Source organism: Numenius arquata, chromosome 11, assembly GCF_964106895.1.
Source record: "Numenius arquata chromosome 11, bNumArq3.hap1.1, whole genome shotgun sequence".
NCBI classification, from domain to species: domain Eukaryota; kingdom Metazoa; phylum Chordata; class Aves; order Charadriiformes; family Scolopacidae; genus Numenius; species Numenius arquata.
The window spans coordinates 38185410-38201914 of NC_133586.1; the positions used below are offsets into that span (position 1 = coordinate 38185410).

At 44.8% G+C, this 16505-nt stretch overlaps 1 protein-coding gene across 4 annotated transcripts in view; it reads right to left on the bottom strand.

The window, feature by feature from the left end:
* GRIA1 (glutamate ionotropic receptor AMPA type subunit 1) overlaps positions 1-16505 on the bottom strand; it is a 124626-nt gene that overhangs the window by 46095 nt on the left and 62026 nt on the right. For all 4 annotated transcript variants that reach the window (XM_074155588.1, XM_074155587.1, XM_074155586.1 and 1 more), the window contains 2 exons: positions 15603-15787; positions 10699-10752 (listed from right to left, as the gene is read on the bottom strand). In XM_074155588.1, the coding sequence (XP_074011689.1) occupies positions 10699-10752; positions 15603-15787 (239 nt within the window). The remainder of the gene's footprint in view (positions 1-10698; positions 10753-15602; positions 15788-16505) is intronic.

Consider the following 16505-nt stretch of genomic DNA (forward strand, 5'->3'; position numbering starts at 1 on the left):
ATGCTGCTGGTGCATGTTCTCCACAGGCACCTTCTATATTTACCACTGGGTTTCTCTCCCTTGCTTGCTCTCAAACTTATAACGATGGTGTGAGTTAAAAAAACCCGTCACATTATTCGCATGAGACACCGGTCAGGTTCCTAAAATGGTGTTCTCTGTGCATAGGCTGAGGGAGCTAATTAGTTTATTAACTTCCAAGGTCAGGATCAAGCTGTTAGATGGCAATCTGTTTTGGGAACAGACAGCTTGCAAGGAAAAGACTAAATTGCCCTCTCACATCAGCGTCAGACCGAGGGAGTCATAAGTGACTCAAAAATGTCTTTAAAGACATTCACACTTTTTCTTCCGGCTTTTTGTAAGCAATTTGGCATCCACTCAGAAGGCTGAGGACTGGATATAGGTGTACAGATGCTCTAAATAGATGATTTGTTTTGCTTCAAAGTGCGGTGATTTAGGTTTAAAAAAAAAAAAAAGATATTTTGTGTGTACGTATTCCTCAGAATGCTGGTTAAACCCACATCAATCTTGTTTGTAATTGCTAGCGTAGGGGTTTCAGAAAGCCAGAGCTGTGATTAATGAATAGGAAATGCAGCAGTATAATTGTCCCTGACATCTTAATGCATTTCAGGCCAAGTGTTTTTTGACACGCAGAGCTCCTAAGGTTCAGTAAGAGGGACCTCACAGGTTGCCAACTGGTTATTCATGGCTATGACCAAATTACACTGACATTTTGCTCCTGGGAGGTACCCAGGGGAAAAAGATCTGTCAAAAGAAACTACCACACAGCAAATTGAAGTTCATGCCACCAGCTCCTCCTTGGAAGGTCCACAAAGGCACGAAGAAAAGTCCAAGTTCACAACAGACTATAAGCAAGGTGCCCGGTGTATTTAGCCCCCTCAACAAGCAGATTTAAATAGGAAGAGTGAAAAAAAAGATTATGACGCCAATAATGAGACAGCAGCAGTAGAAAAAACTGTCTTTCACTGTTTTCACCAAACTAAACCATTCTGAAACTGAAGCAAGTATTCAACAATATTCATTGGGATTCATCTTAAATAAAATTTTAAAATGATCTGAATAGACAAAAGGAATTATTTCTTCGCAAAGATTGTACTAATTTTTCCCCACTGATTTTTGACACTAATCAGGTTCTTTAAAAAATGTGGACACCTCCGAAGATTTTCCAATTGTTTAAGGCAGTTGGGACCATAGAGAACATCATTAGCCTTGAATAAGTCTTTGCATTTTGGCTGTTATCAACTGCTAAAATAACTGTTTTCACCTGTTGTCCCTCCTCCACATGCCCCAGTACAAGGCCAGCATAGGAACGGTCCCAATTACAAAGGAATTTTAATCACTGCACCACTGAAATTTGCTCAGAGCAGGTCTGGGTGACATGACAGCCAATGAACTGGGAATACCAGAGGCCAGATGTTTTAGAAAATAATTCCCAGGAGGAATTCTTGCTGGCTAATACATGAAAGAGAAAATATCAAACGTTATACAAATGGAATCTTGAAAATGCTTCTATTGACAAAGTGGCGTCAGGTATTAAGTATGCTCATCTCTCTTTCTGGAATATCAGTCAGGGCCTGTAGGAAAAAGGAGAATTACAATATTTGCAACTAAAGAAGTCATCAATCATCTGTCACCTTGTACTAACTACCACCACATGGAACAAAAAAAAAGGGTCTTTTATGTAGTTTTCAACTGGCCATATTTGGAAAACCAAAAATAAATTCTTAAAAAAAGACTAAGGAAAGACTGAAACCCATTACTGAGGGGCAGCAGACACACTTTTGCAGCAATATGTTTAGTATCAACCAGTTTGGGAAAGAACCAGTACAGAAATGCTTCCCTTTGCCACCCAATCAAGTACAGCAAGAAGTGAACAGTGCTGGAACGATGTACTCTGTGGTCCCATGGAGTGGTCAAATGGTTTTGAAACTGTTTCAAAAATTTGCCAATGAATACTGGTAAATGCTCGCTTTGCAGCCAGATCTGGAGCAAAGTGGGCAGTTCAGAGAAATGAGCTGAGTCCCTGGAATTTGGTGGTATGTGACTTTCTTCAGGCTCTTTAGACCTGAACCATTTGCAACCTATCTGTTGGACATGCAGGTATCTGGCTGCGCCTCCCTAGGCAGCACTGCCTGTCCCCTGGGGAGGAAGAGGAGGAATACAGGAACTCACGCTCCAGCCCAGGCGATGTGCCAGCACCCCTGGAAAAGCAGGCAGAGAGAGACCCAGAGGCAACAGGGAGCTCCCCAGGGCCCCAATCAGGGTCACTGCCCAGGACGTAGGTACTCTGGAGAAGACAACACTTCTACAGGCACAGTTTTCTCTGGGAACCATCAAAACCAGGCTGGAAGGGACACCACATCAGCCAGTCCATCCTCTGCCCTACGGCAGGATTAGCTGTCCCTTTGATTTAAATTCACTTTGTAAAACCATCTTGGCAAAGCAGAGAATACGGCCTCCTGCCTTGTGTATGCCTGGAAAATGCCTGGCTTTCCCTGAATGCCATCGAATTAGCAGGCTGACAATAAATCACAAAAATCTGGACCCATCTGCGCTGATGGGCTGAGACAGCCTCCCTCCTCCACGCCTGCTCTGACTCACAGCATCTGCAACACACAGTTCGAGCAACAGCCAGGCTCAGTTCAGAGGAGGAAACTTGCTCCTTACCCCATACCATGGACTCTTCTCTCTGCAATAATGAACCTTGCAAAGTGATTACATGCAGAAGTCCTGCTGCTAGTAAATAACATGGGCAGCTGTTATAGACCTTCATGCCTTCAAATAGAAAACAGAGGAGTATCGGGAAGGGTTTTTCCTCATTGTGTTTTCCTTGCTGCATCTGTTCTTTATGCTGTTCTTAAACTGAAAACATTTTTCAGCCAAAGGTTGTTTTACTGTCCCATTCACTGCCTTGGTTACTGGGAGAGGTGTCAGCAAGTCACACATTTATATTCCTCTCCACTGCTGTGGGCTCAATCATCAAAGGAAATGCATAATGCAGGAAGACTGATGACTTGAAATGGGCCTCGTGAATCCATCTTGATTAACTGGTCCACGAAGGATCTGCCTTGAAAAGAAAGTCACCCAGAAATGAGCCAGCTTCTTATTTATACCCTGAACACCAGGAGGAGCCAAACCATTCAGTGGGCAGTGAGACGGCTGTCAGATGCCGTAGAGAAAGCCTCGATCCTTCATGCATGACCCTCCTCAAATCTGCCAGCACCACCAACTTCTCTGCACATCTGCCTTCACCCTCATATTTCACTGCCTCACTGTACTAAACATCTGCCTCCTTGTCACATGCTGATGACACCGGGTGCCATTGCTCCTTCTGGGACACCATCCCAGTCCACGGGAAAGCTGCGGACAGCAGCTGCCTCACCTCCGTGCTCGGACACCGACAGGCAGCTGGCCCCTGCCCCACACCTTCAAATTCCCTCTGTATTTCAGTAAATTGGTATTAATTGCTGGCACTTTCCCTGCAGGGTGTCTCCTGCAGCATAATTGTGCCTTTGAAGCTGCGGTAACAGGCAGGGCTGAGATCTGGGCAGGCTGCAGCTGATCATCTCATAAACCTCCCCGCAGCCCAGCTGCAGCACAGCTTAAAATCTCCGTGCCTATGCTCTAAGTCTTGGCTTTTCCTGAGAGAAAGAACATTAGAGAGTCTCCTTGAAGACTGCCATGTTTCTGAGAAACACTGCTGTTTTCTCTCTTCCTTCTGCATCTTCTGAGCCCTCCAGACCTTGCCCTGAGAACGGCAAAGCTCATTTCTGAATGAGCTGATGGAGGAGGAGATGGAAAACGCCCCTTTCTCTTGAATTGCCTGGAAAAGTCTTGTTGACTGAACCTAGCACAGTCCCCTCATCCCAGGAATGAGTGTTAGGTTTTTAGTTCCCTTCTGTCTGGGATGAAGAGAGTGGAGTCTGTTTTTCTCTCTCTTTTTTTTTTTTTTTATGAGTTGCACACTGAAATATTCCTTTTTTAAGCAAAAAGCATTTAAGCAATTCACCCTGAGCTTGGGCGGGTGCCACAGAAACCTGTGGCAGCATCGGGAAGCTGGCCCAGCTCTCTTTAGATGCTATCCATGCATGATTTGCAATGCCAGACTGCTTCTTGCTTGCAGACTTTATGATTGTAAGAAACTTTGCAAAGCAAAACAATTGCTTCTGAACGGCTGTAGATCAGCTGAGTGAATGCAAAGTGGCTCCTGTCATTCCAAGGTACACTGGTGTCTTTCTGCAAGGCGCAAGAAGTTGAGTATTTCCAGACAGAGCATCCCAAATATACTAAATTATCTTCCAGCTTGACTTCTCCAGTGAAGCGTCCCATCACTTTGCATTAATAAGGAGGGTATGTCAAAAAAGAGCCCATCTGCTCAAGTCTTGTTCCAATATGCCTTCCAACAGGAGAGGCTGCCTTCTCTTCCGGAGAATTATTAATATGTCAAAACTCTTTGTGGCAGCAAAACATGTGAATCCTCACTGTAACACAGAAGTAAGCGAAGAAGAAAGGGAAAAGAAAGATGGGAGGAAGGGGCACTTACAGACAGGGTCCCAATCCTGCAGCTTGATGAGTCTGTTTTGTCCTCATCTATCGATGCGAAGCAAACCAAGTCAGGTGAAGATCCAGAGTTCAAGGACATGGGGCTGAAGACGACGAGTGGCTTTTTTGTTGTACAGCTCTGCAGGCTTAAGATTTTCTTTGTGATATTATTTGCAGCAGCCCTATCCTACCACTGCTGCACATTATGGATAAAAATGGTCACACATGTCTTGTTGGAAAGCTCAGTCCAGGCAGAGGGACAGATGGTCCAGGTGGATGTTTGTGCTTTAGAGAGCTTTCAGAGGAGAAACTGATTTAAAGGTTTGGAAACGTGCTGTGTCGTGACAGATGCCAAGACTTCAATCAAAGATATGATTAAGGGAAGACCTGATCACAGTTTACAAAGGACCAAAACATCAGTAATGAATATTTGGTCTAACAAACAGAAGCATAAATCTGATGGAGCAAGTCTGAACTAGAAAAAAGCACTGATTAAGTCACCATGAGGAAGATTCTACGGATTTACACATCGCCCCTTGCTAGCTGAGCCAGGGTAATGGATTAGGAGACTGCAAATGGCTGAGGAAACCTGTTAGTTTAACACCATTTTTCTGAGATTTAAGGAAACACATTTTTCCTTCCAACGGGTGTAATATAATCTGTCAGGTACTCACCTGATGCTCAGTGATTTTTTTAAGCCACAGTAAGTCACTCATGCTTTTGAGCCCTCATTAGCTACTGCAAAAATCCTTCCAAGGCTGCAGTTCATATTCTCCCATGTGGGCAATTTTAGTATCAAAACCAGATGATTTTCTCTTATATGAGACACACTAATTCAAGCCAAAATTAATTCAGGGCACTGCCATGTTTTTACTATCAGTAATTCAGATGAGACAATGTTATAAGTGTTTCTTCTGCTTGATAATCTTTGATTCAGAACAGCAAAGCTGTTTGCAAGTGAAATGCAGACCTCAGAAATTTCACTGATATATTATATTGTCTTCCTCTGCCTGGAAAACCAAGTTTTCTCATGAGTCTACCTGCACCAACCTCTCAGAAAGAGAAAAGGTCTAACTGGCATTATTTTAGAAACCTAAAAATAACTGAGGACATCTGTTTCCAACATTAGAATAGCATTTTTGCAAGACCAAGCACCTTGAGATCTCACCAGGACAAGAAGCCAATGGTGTAGCCATCCTTTTGGAAACTCCCACAAAAGAGAGTTTCCAATCAGCTAGTGATGCAAACCGGAATGCTGCTGACCTTGTTTGTACCTTCCGCCAGCAATACTTCAGGGGGCAGGAGACAGCGTTAATAACTGAGGATGATTAAAATAAACATGGCAGGTTTCAAGCTGATGGGAGACTGAGAACTGCAACATTTTAGCTCCAGGCAAGATGAGTCAGGGGCTGGATGCAGGTAGTGGGGCCATCGACACACGGTCAGTGGCACAGGTCACGCTTGTGTTGTGGCAGGTACAGTTTCTTGCCCGGGGCTCATACCCAGCCTGGGCACAGCAGACCCTCCCCACGCAGCCACAGCCCACGCTGCAGGGTGCACACATGCTGTGTGGCTTTAGGGGAGCGGATCTCTGCCTGTGCTGGGAGAACTTCACTCCTCAGGGATGTGGATGTCCTTTTTGACAGCCAATTGGGGAGGGGATCCCTTCTTCGCTGTCTGCCCCATCTGCTCAGTCTCAGGTCACTGTGTCTCAGCCCTGGTGGCGCAGAAGTTCTCAATTTCATTTTTTGGGGGGAGGGGGGATCAAAGAGGACCATTTAAACCACAGGTGAACTAAACCAAAGCAGCAGATTTTGGCTGACTCCTGCAGAAGCCACTCTGCTGGCAAAGCTGCAGGGCTGGTAACCTCCAAAGCCACAACAGCTTGCGAAGTGAAAGTCTGCCCATGGCCTAACTCAGCTCTGACACATGCTGATGTAAAATGGCACAGGAAAAAATGCTTACCTCTGCTAATCAACTCAGTTTTTATTTTTACTCTTCCCTGCTACACCTAGCATCAGCAATCTCATACACTTATCTATTCAACTTCAAATGAGAGCATTTGCTAAAAGAATAACCTGGACTAATGCGTCAGGAAAAAGAAATGCTAAAACACTGTACGTGGCAGCTGTCCTTCATACTTTTCTTTTAAAGACAGGTCATGCAAATGTCATATTTTAAGACAAAGGTTTTCCTCTGCCCAAGAGAGCTGATGTTCTCCCACTACTTACAGTAGTCAGCCTACATCCCTGGCATAGAACAAACACAAACATGAGGCCAAGGTTATGGGGAAAAAGCCTGTAACATCAAAAGAAAGGAATCCCAGAAGTTTCTAAGCTTGCTCCTCTGATAGTATTGACTATTTTTTTTTTTGCTTTGTGGTTTCTAGACTGATGCTCTCAAAGGCTGAGAACAAAGCTTGGAAAAGTAAGACTCACAAAACCAAACACTTCTTAAAGTTGGCAAACCTCTTTGAGTTCCAAAAATAAAAATAGACATACAGAGAAAGAGAGAGATGATTGCAGCCCCCCAGTGCTGGTACTCCTGACAAATATCCAGGCTGGCAGCTGGTAAAGCTAATTGTGGTTAACTTTAACAGGTACCGGTCAAGGCTCAGTTTTCATGAGTTTGCAAAAGCCACGCACAGTGCCAAATTTGCCTCAAGGAGAGGCAGGGATGCTCACAGGAACACTTCCCCTGGCAGCAATGGTGCAGACAGACCTTCATGGGATGGGGAGGGTTGAGCAGACAAGACAGGGAGTAGGATGTTTGTCCATGGCCTAAGGTGCAGAACAGTTTCATTTTGTTTGTTTGTGAACATAGAAATATTATTGTCTCACCTTGGCAACAGCAATTTCACTGAAAAAGAAAGTTGTTCCTGATAGGTAATACTAGCTTTCATTTGCTGCTACTTGTCAAGTTCTGCTTGGTGCTTTACTACAGCTCACCCAACAGCAACCGCTGGGCAAACGAGCAGTGATTAATACAAGCCAGTTCCTCTTTGTTCATGAATTGTCTGTGACCAGGCAGGGAATTCCTCTGTGTTCAAAATGGATGATTTTTGCAGGCCTTATTCAGCCCCGGCATTGCCTTGCGAACTCATTTGCTCTGCGTTCCTGGTGTAACACCAGTTTGGAGCTGCTGTAACTGGGCAGGAGTGTGCTGCTGCTTGATTTTTGGCCGAGTATAGCTCTGAACAAGCATATAGATAAAAATACAAATGTCAGTGGGGTTATCCATAAATATTTCCCAACATTTGCTTCAAGTATGTAATTTCCATTATTGATTCCCCATGGGAAGGGGCCCAAGAAGGTTAGGCAGTGTTGTAAAAGGCAGGTATTGAAAATTCATCCCCTTGCTCCAGTCAGTGCAGGTGACTTGGTGGCTGAGAACCAGCTGAGGGCTCACTTGACTTGTGCAAGGTAGAGCCTGTCCCAGCCAGCGTTGGGAGCCTTATCTTCATATAGGGTGACAGTCCTAAAATCAGGACTCCAGCAGTCAGCACAGGGGACAAAAAATAACTCATTTGAAAATGTTCAGGCACTTGCAGTTTTTAGTTCTTAATTTATTCTCTTACGACCTAGTACTCTAGAATGAGGCACTTCCACAAAATCGGGCTGTTTTCTAGGCGTGCGGGTGTGGACATGAGAGTATGTGTGTGTGTGTGGGCAGTGCACACCCTGTCATCTTAGGACTTGTCTACAGGGGAAAATATGGGGTGTTTAAGGTCTATCCACTATGTGTATGAGTCAGTGGGAATAAATTACAGCATGTTACACCCTCTGAAGGCTCTAATGCAGGCAATGAGATGTCCTTAGAGGAGGGTAAAACCTACTGTGATCTTTTGGATTGGAGCATCCACACTATAGTTTAACCCTGCCAGACGCCAACTTCCCACATTCTGCCAATCCCTTGTAACATCCCCAGCCATCCCCACACAGGGAGGCTTGCTGTCCTTCCTCACTGCCATACGGGCTCAGAAACATGGGATCTTCACAGCCTTTTTGCCATTCTCCTTGCAGAACCCATCAGCGAGTAGCTCTCGTAAGGGTGCAGCACATCACAGAAACTGATTTGGCTTCTGGTGCCCATGTGCGCGGCAGAACCACAAAGATTGTTCTGCCCCGAAAAGGGCCTTCTTAACCTTCAGGAATGCTAGTATTTGGTTTTTTAAATAGTTTTCCCATGTTGTCTGATTATCCCCTCCTCTCTTTCTGTTTGGTTTGGGTTTCTTTTTTTTTTTTTTTTTTCCTCTTCTTTTTTATATTCTTGTCTCTGGAGTTTGCCTCTTGTGCAGTGCTGCGTTATAAGGAGCAGGAAAGACTAAAGGAAAGAGCCTGAATTCCTTTCACTCTTCTCCCCTCAAATCAAAGCTGCTTGAAAAGCACAGCTAGTAAGAGTGGATTCTGGGGGTCTTGTCAGACCCTGTGAGTCCTGGGGACCCAAAGCACCCTCCACTGAGCTGCAGCTGGGAGGCAGAATCTCCCTGAGGAGGGGCTGGAAAAATGAAAAGCCTTTTGCTCCGAGTTAATTATTTATAACCCATGTTGGCTGACTATGCAGCCTCTTCCAGCCAGCTCTGTCCTCTCAGCATTTGTGCAAAGGCTAAGAAAACAAATTAAAGATGGGAAAAGTGTGCTTTCCCAGGCTGAAAGTGGGAGAGCGTGGTATCATAAGACAAAGGGAAATGTCCTTCAAAACTCCAACACCTGGGGATTAGACCACCTCATGCCTTTAATATATTTATTCTTATGAAACCGTGCAGAGAGAAGAGCTGATATTCTTGTTTCACCTTCCACAAAAGTGCACAGACACACACACTCCAGCTACTCCAAATAGCTAACTGTAATGAAGGGACTTTCGTAACCATCTGAGGACTGGAACCTGGGTTACAACAAATAATAATTTTTTAAAAATTAGCAACTGAAGTTATTGGCTGCTCTACAGTTTGCATGTCTCCCCCTGCACAACGTAACATTTTTAACTTTGTAATTACATGGTAGGCACCCAGCACAGAAGTGCAGGGTCAGTATCAGAGCATCACTGGGTAATTATGTGGCCATTTTTGTCTTGTAAATTACAGAGTTATCTTGGGATGGAGAGAAAGAGAACGGCAGCAACTGCTTGGCTAATTGGTAGTTTAAAGTTTAATTACCCTAGGCCTGACGTGCTGCCTCACAGATGCAGCTGCTGGAGGGAAGAACAGCTCCAGACCCCGCACAGACACAGCGGGTCCTGGGGGGGAGCAGCCTTAGCCCCCGGGTACCGACACCAGCCCGTCCTCTGCTGTACATCGCCCTGGATGGACAGACACATCTGGGGAGGAGAGGGGAGGAGATCTGCTGTGGAGTAACTCCAGCTGCCCTATGGAGTTCCTCTCTCTTACCTCTTCCCAAACCTCCCTAGGCAGAGAAATTCTCCAGCCTCCTAAGAAAGGACAACATATCGCTCCAGAAAGATGGCCCTGCTGCTGCCCATAACAGCTCTGTCGTCAGGTAGTGCCTCCCTGCATTAAAGGCAGAATTCTTTCCTTAAAGAAATTTTTAAATCCAATTCATTCCTTAGAGCTGTGACAGTCAGATCAGATTTAGCACCAAATTGAAGAATAGGTACATATTTTATTTTTACTGGAAGGTCAGAGGAATGTTGGTGCATTGTCATTAACTAGTCTGCCCTTAGTGGTGCTCTCAGAATGGCTGTGAAACACTTCACTTTGGGGACACACACTGAAGTGGAGTTAAAACTAGTTAGAAAATTTAAGTTGTTACCAACAGTCAACAACTTCTTGGTGCCCTGACTAAAACAAGCTGGAGGGCAACACGAGGACCCCAGGTGCCCATGACATGCAAAAAAAAATCATTATCAGAACAAGCATTAATTGACAGTTCGCTTAACTGGCTTTGAAAAGATGCAGATTGAATCTGAAGGCAAAAAACCCAATAATCCAGTAGCCTTGCAGATACCCTGAAGGTTATCTTGCTGGCTCAAGACACAAAACACCACAAGGAGAACACCGCAAAGGACTTAGGTATTTTTTCTACCCAAAAAGTGGATTAGAAAAAAGATTTCCAGCTCAGTAACTGTAAGTATAGCGCTTTACAAAATATGATAAAAAAAAAAATGCGAAGGGCAACTCACCAAATTTGCCAGAATGTAGTGGTAGCCATTCCCATTCTTTTCAAGCTTGATGATCTGCAAGAAGAAAACCAAGGATATTTAGCGGAGACCAGCTAAGGAAATAGAGCTTCATTTATCTACCCTTCCTCCCCATTTTTCCCCAATGAGACTGTTGAAGACAAGAAGCCATAGCAAAATAAAAGTTTGCAGTCTTGTTAGAGGAAGGAAAGAGCTTTAACACATGATATTTGAGCAGCAAGCCTGAAATTAGACAGGACAAGATCCCCAGGCAGATTCCACAGGCAGGGAGAATAAACTGCCTGAACCAACCTGTCTCCTCTGGGCTCAGGGATGGAAACACAGTGCTTTTCTAAAAAAAAAAGGTTAAACAAGATTTATATTTCAGACTTTAAAGGAACAAAGTGGAAGCTGGGGTACATTTGTCCTGTGAATGCAGCTGAAACTCTGAGCAAGACTAGAGAGTTATTCTGCACACCCTCCCATCTACAGTCCCTGCCACAGACACCTGCCTGCGTGAGATGTCAGGAGGTTTAGACTGTAGGGCAATTTTTCTCCAGAAAAATCTCCAGAACAAAGCAAGTCACTCAACAGAGGATCCCCCTTGCATGCTCATTGAGATTCTTTATATCTTCACACTTATGGTGTCCCAATAGATGCTCTTTGACACTTCCTCCTTTCTCCCTGATGCCTGTTAAGTTAGGGGTTTATTCTCTTCAATTGCTTATGGATCTGTAACATTTGAAAGTTTCTATGTTAGCTGGAAAAATTTCCCTTGCCTAAGTAGAAAGGCACCATCTGTTGCAGGGTCGTCTGTGACTATGGGGGACAAGGTCATTGATCAGATTGTCCCCAGCTGTCTTTTTCTTCCTTGATTTAAAAAAAATAAATAGAAACAATACTGTTAAAAATCAAATTATTCTTCCTGACTCCATGTTTCCACTGAAATTCTTCTTCATTGATTTCCAGCACCACTGTTAAATTCTTACCAGGTGACTAGAGCCAGACACCATCTGCCTTTGAGCCAATCCACATACAGTAAACAGACAGTGAAAAAAAAGCCCAAACCAACATGCCCTCAGAACCTGTAAAAACAGAAGAATTTCCAGTTTCTGAGATAATTGTGCTGTTTCCATAAGGTTTCTTTGCTGGCAACTCTACCTCTTATTTCCATTGTCATATGAATTGATTCTGAATTACTGCCTGCATTGCCAATGCTCAGGCAAAATCTGCATGAACGTTAGCAAGGCCAGAAACATCCTCACAGCCAGAATGATAATAAAATGACTGTTGTGTTGGATTCAGCCAAAGATCAGTCTACCCAGGACTTCTCTCTGATAGCAGGCTGGTAGCAGGTGTTTGAGAAGCATCAGATGAGGGTACACACAGACTGATCCTCCCCATGGGACGACACTCCCAGATTATCATGAACAGCCACTTAGGGATTTCCAAATGGATTATAAATGAGCTGACACTTGCTCTGTGCAACTGGTTCATCTGCCTTAGCCTTTCTCTGATGAAGTGCTCTTGTATGCACATAAAAACTCATCTGGTTCCCAGCATTAATGTGGGGGTGGCAATTAACTCCAATGCAGGCTTCATTTAGTAGCAGTTTCTGACACAACTAATGTCAGCTCCACCAGCTCCACTGCCCTGACGTTCTCCCAAAAGGATGTCTCAGTATGGCTTCTGCTGAGCAGTCTGGAGCCCTCATAAAAAAACTCTGTATACCTAAAGCTATAAAGATACATACTCTTATTATGGGTAGCTTGCTGATTAACTTCCATAGCCAGATCTGAGAAGGAAAACCAGACCCAACTTGTCCCCATCAACTGAGAATGACTTTTGCAGTAAGTCCTAGACCTTGTGGGAAGAAGAAGCATCAGCAGGGCACTGGGATGTCTAAGAATTATGATCCAATTCCCTGTTTCTCCAGTGTCAACAATAACTGGCATTGGCTCCTTCTGCCCAAACTCTCCCTTTGTTATTTTATTAGGTGTCAGAGTCGATGAACCGGAGAGGGCTGCCATCCAGCTTTCCCTGAGCTGTTAATCTTGCAGCCCATCCACCTGAATTATGAGGCTTGCTTCCTGTGTTTTACACAGTTATTTGTGATCTTAATTTATTTTAGAATGCTTGCTCAGTCCTAATGTGTCCGGACGGCGGTAGCAAGCTGAGGTTATAATAGCATTTATCACTTACTCTGAACGTGGTGAGAGGCTGTGCTGGGCTGCATGCTGATAGCTCACTTGGGCCACCTAGGTTTCATTACCCACTTCTTAATGGGCCAGTTTGACATCTATTAGAGAGAAATCCTCTCAGAGTGAAACAGTGGCAAAGGAGAAATTCCAGTTATTCATTTTAATGAGAGACAAGGAAGAAACAATACAGGGCTTCGATGGAATACAACCCACCACTTACTTATCCCATTAAGGCTACACAGCGCAGCCCCACAAATATCCCACCCTGAATCAAGGCCTGGCTCATAAACGACAGTTACCTCGGCAAAGATAAATCAAACCCTTGAGACATAACACAGAGAAATCTCCCAGAAAGAAATCAGGTCATTTTCCCACATGTCGTTAACACATTGAATGCTGGCTCCTCTACAGCTACGTCTCCAGAATACAAGGTCTGCCTTGCTGGAGTCAGCGGTGGTTATTTGTGTTGTGTGTATGGGGTGGGCAGAAGAAATTAAAAATGTGTGCAAGCACCAGTGTGTACATGTGAGGGACTGATGCTAAAGAGCCATCCCCAGCTCTTCTGTTCACCGGGGAGCACAAATCCACAGCCAGGGAAAGACAGAAACAGGCTTGTCAGGGAAGAAGATAAATGCATTAAAAAGCCCCTGAGAGGCTGAGGCAGCTCTTTGAACACCTCAGACGCTCAAAGAGACAGGGCAAACAGAGTAGTGACATCCATGCAGAGGTTGCTGGTGCAGTGAGCTAGAGACTGGCCGCCAGCCCGAGTTTAAGTCCCAGCTGAATTTCACAGGATAATGAGCCGCACACTATCTTTGATCCCCTCCGGTCATCTGCATGTTCTGAAAGACCCGGCATCCCCTGCTTACACTGAGATAACTACCTCTGCTCTCAGAAATCCCTGTGGACTCAGAACAAGAAGTCAAACGAGGATAAAAATGGACTACACAGGTCTGAAAAAAGTTATCTACAGACCTATCCCTAACAGGAGCGTTACCTTCTAGGCACAGATGTCTGTTGGAATTGGTCTGTCTTTAATGCTTGTTTTTCACAGCATGGCAAAACAAATATAATCACAAGATCTGGGTTTTTTTAGTGTTCTTGCAAATAGCTTTATTTATATCTAAGTTTAACTTTTGCTCCAGTTATGTGAAGAAGTTTGAAAAAAACCACCTTATTTTCCTATTCATATTAGGAAAATGAGATAACATTTGACTACAGAACTTAATTTTCTGTTAGACAAACCAGGCTTAAAACCCCCACATCATTAACCCTAGAAATCTGATATACCCTAAAGGAAAGCTTGCAGAAAAGGCAAATTCACCACTTAGATCCTGTCAAAGATTTTGTTCAACTGCAGCTGCTCTGTGATCAGAGAGAAGACTTTACCCTCCAGAATAATCTGGTCTCTCCTTCATGAGCATGATCTTTCCTTTGAGGCTAAGACCTGTTACCCGCTTTGTTATTCTATATAATGGAGTGGCACCCAGAGACATCCAACAAGGATGGATTGCGCTTGTCGCTGAGCTGTGCAGCTGGTGAAATGGCAATCCTTGCCCCAGACAGTGAGCAGCTGAAGTGTGAGACAGGAGATGACAGGTAGCTTAGACAAAGCGATGTGTGAAGCACAAGGCAAGAGTGAGCTGGTTATGAGAAGTACGATAGTGGGAGTCACTGTGCACTGGCTGCGTGGCGCTGCAGGGCCCTTTCTAAGCCATGTGGAACAGAAGTCCCAGCTGTGGGGAAAGCCTTGGCTGTAGGTATGAGGGGCAAAGATATTAAGGCTGGAGTTGAAGAAGGGACACAAGTGTGGACAGATCTGTCCATGGGTTTGCCTTGATCTCGTGTCCACAGAAGTCCATATTCAGGATTTAGGGAAAGCATTAAGGGAGGCATGGAGGAAAGAGGATGAAGAATATTTGGGTCTGCACTACTGAGCAACCGATCTAGATTGAGGATGAGTAAGGCAGGACACACAACCCAGCTGCTGAGTTCTCTGTTGCATATCCCATCTGCCTTGTGGCCATAAGCTGACAAAACAGCCAGGAGCTGGCTCGGAATGAACCAGTCTCTCTCACTGCAAGGCACGAGAGGAGCTGGAAACATCTGATCCCACTGCAGCCTGGATGCCCTGGGAGGATGCCGAGCTCCAGCCTGATCTGGAGATATTGCTCCTTAGGACACTACAGATGTACCATAAAGCTTCTCCGTCTCTGTCCTGCTGGCAGTGGTTGTGAGAATTTGGTGCAGCACATGGAGGCTGGAGGACCAGGAGTCTGGCAGTGCCGATTCACACCTCCACCCTAACTCACAGGAGGTGGGAAAAAATGGAGAAAAACTCAGCAGAATAAGGAAGTGCCACGTCTTGTGCACACTGCTTGGAAGAATTAGCACAAAGCAGACTTGTTGGGGAATAAAAGGCTCAGCAGAGGAGTCAGTCAAGTAGGAAACATGGAGCAGCAAATCTCACTCAGCATGAATACATGGGAGCTCCTAACATTTCTACAGCTTTACAGTTTCCACAATAACACAATGGAGAAATACCTGCAAGCTCAGCAGCCTGCTGCAATACACACACATCACATCCAATGAGAGCTTCAATGAGACATGGATCAGACAAGAATGGGGAGGAGAACTTCTCCAGGAGAAACAGCCCTTCCTGTCCTGCATGCAAGACCCCACCCAAAAGACCCACACCAACACAACCTTGCTAAGGATGATGTTCAGCCTCTCAGATTCACAGTCCACCACCACCAGCCTTTCCTTCTTCTTCTCCAGCTCCTGGAAGAGCATGCGGTAGCCCTCTTCTGTTGTCGTCAGGATGTTGACAGCTGTCACCTGCCAGTTCTTCTCAGCTGCAGTGTCCAGCACTTTCTGTAGGACTGACAACCCTGCGATGGGAAGGGGACAGTAGGGGGAGAACCAGGTTTTAGTTGTGCAATGGCAGCTTTCCATCCTTCTGAAAGTCCACATAACGGCCTGAAGCTGGGCTGGGTACAACCTCACAAGAGTGCAGCAGAACTACAGAGAGCAGCTAATAGTCTAGCATCTTACCCAAACACAGCTGGGCTAGAGTTAATGACTCCCGCTTTTTCTGTCCTAGCACGGGAAAATAAGATGATTCTAGTTTTCCTTTGTAATTGGCAGATCAGTCTCGTTGATCAGGCCCTACTGTGGGATTCAGATAAGAACTCTAATCCCCATCTTCTTGTCTGTCACTACCCAAATCACTTGATTTCTTTGGGCCATGGTTCCCTTCTCCTTTTTGATCTGTTTATGCTCTCCTAAGGTTAGGGACACCCTCAGCAATCACAATACACAATGATATTCAGCATCCTTGTCTCTCTTGGCAGCATCTCATCAGAAAACTTCATTATTTTTAAAAGGAGCTTGCCTAAATTACATACACAGCCTTTCAGAGGAGATACACATACTCAGCACTACTCTGAAGTCCTGCTAGACAACCCTGCCTACTGCAGTTCTTTTGGAATACTGAGCATGCCCATGCTTTGTGACAACAGAGAGCAGGGCAGGATGCTTTTACACCTTCCCCTTGTTTCTTAAGGTCATCTTGTCCCTGCAAGGGCTAATGACACCTTCCAGGACAGA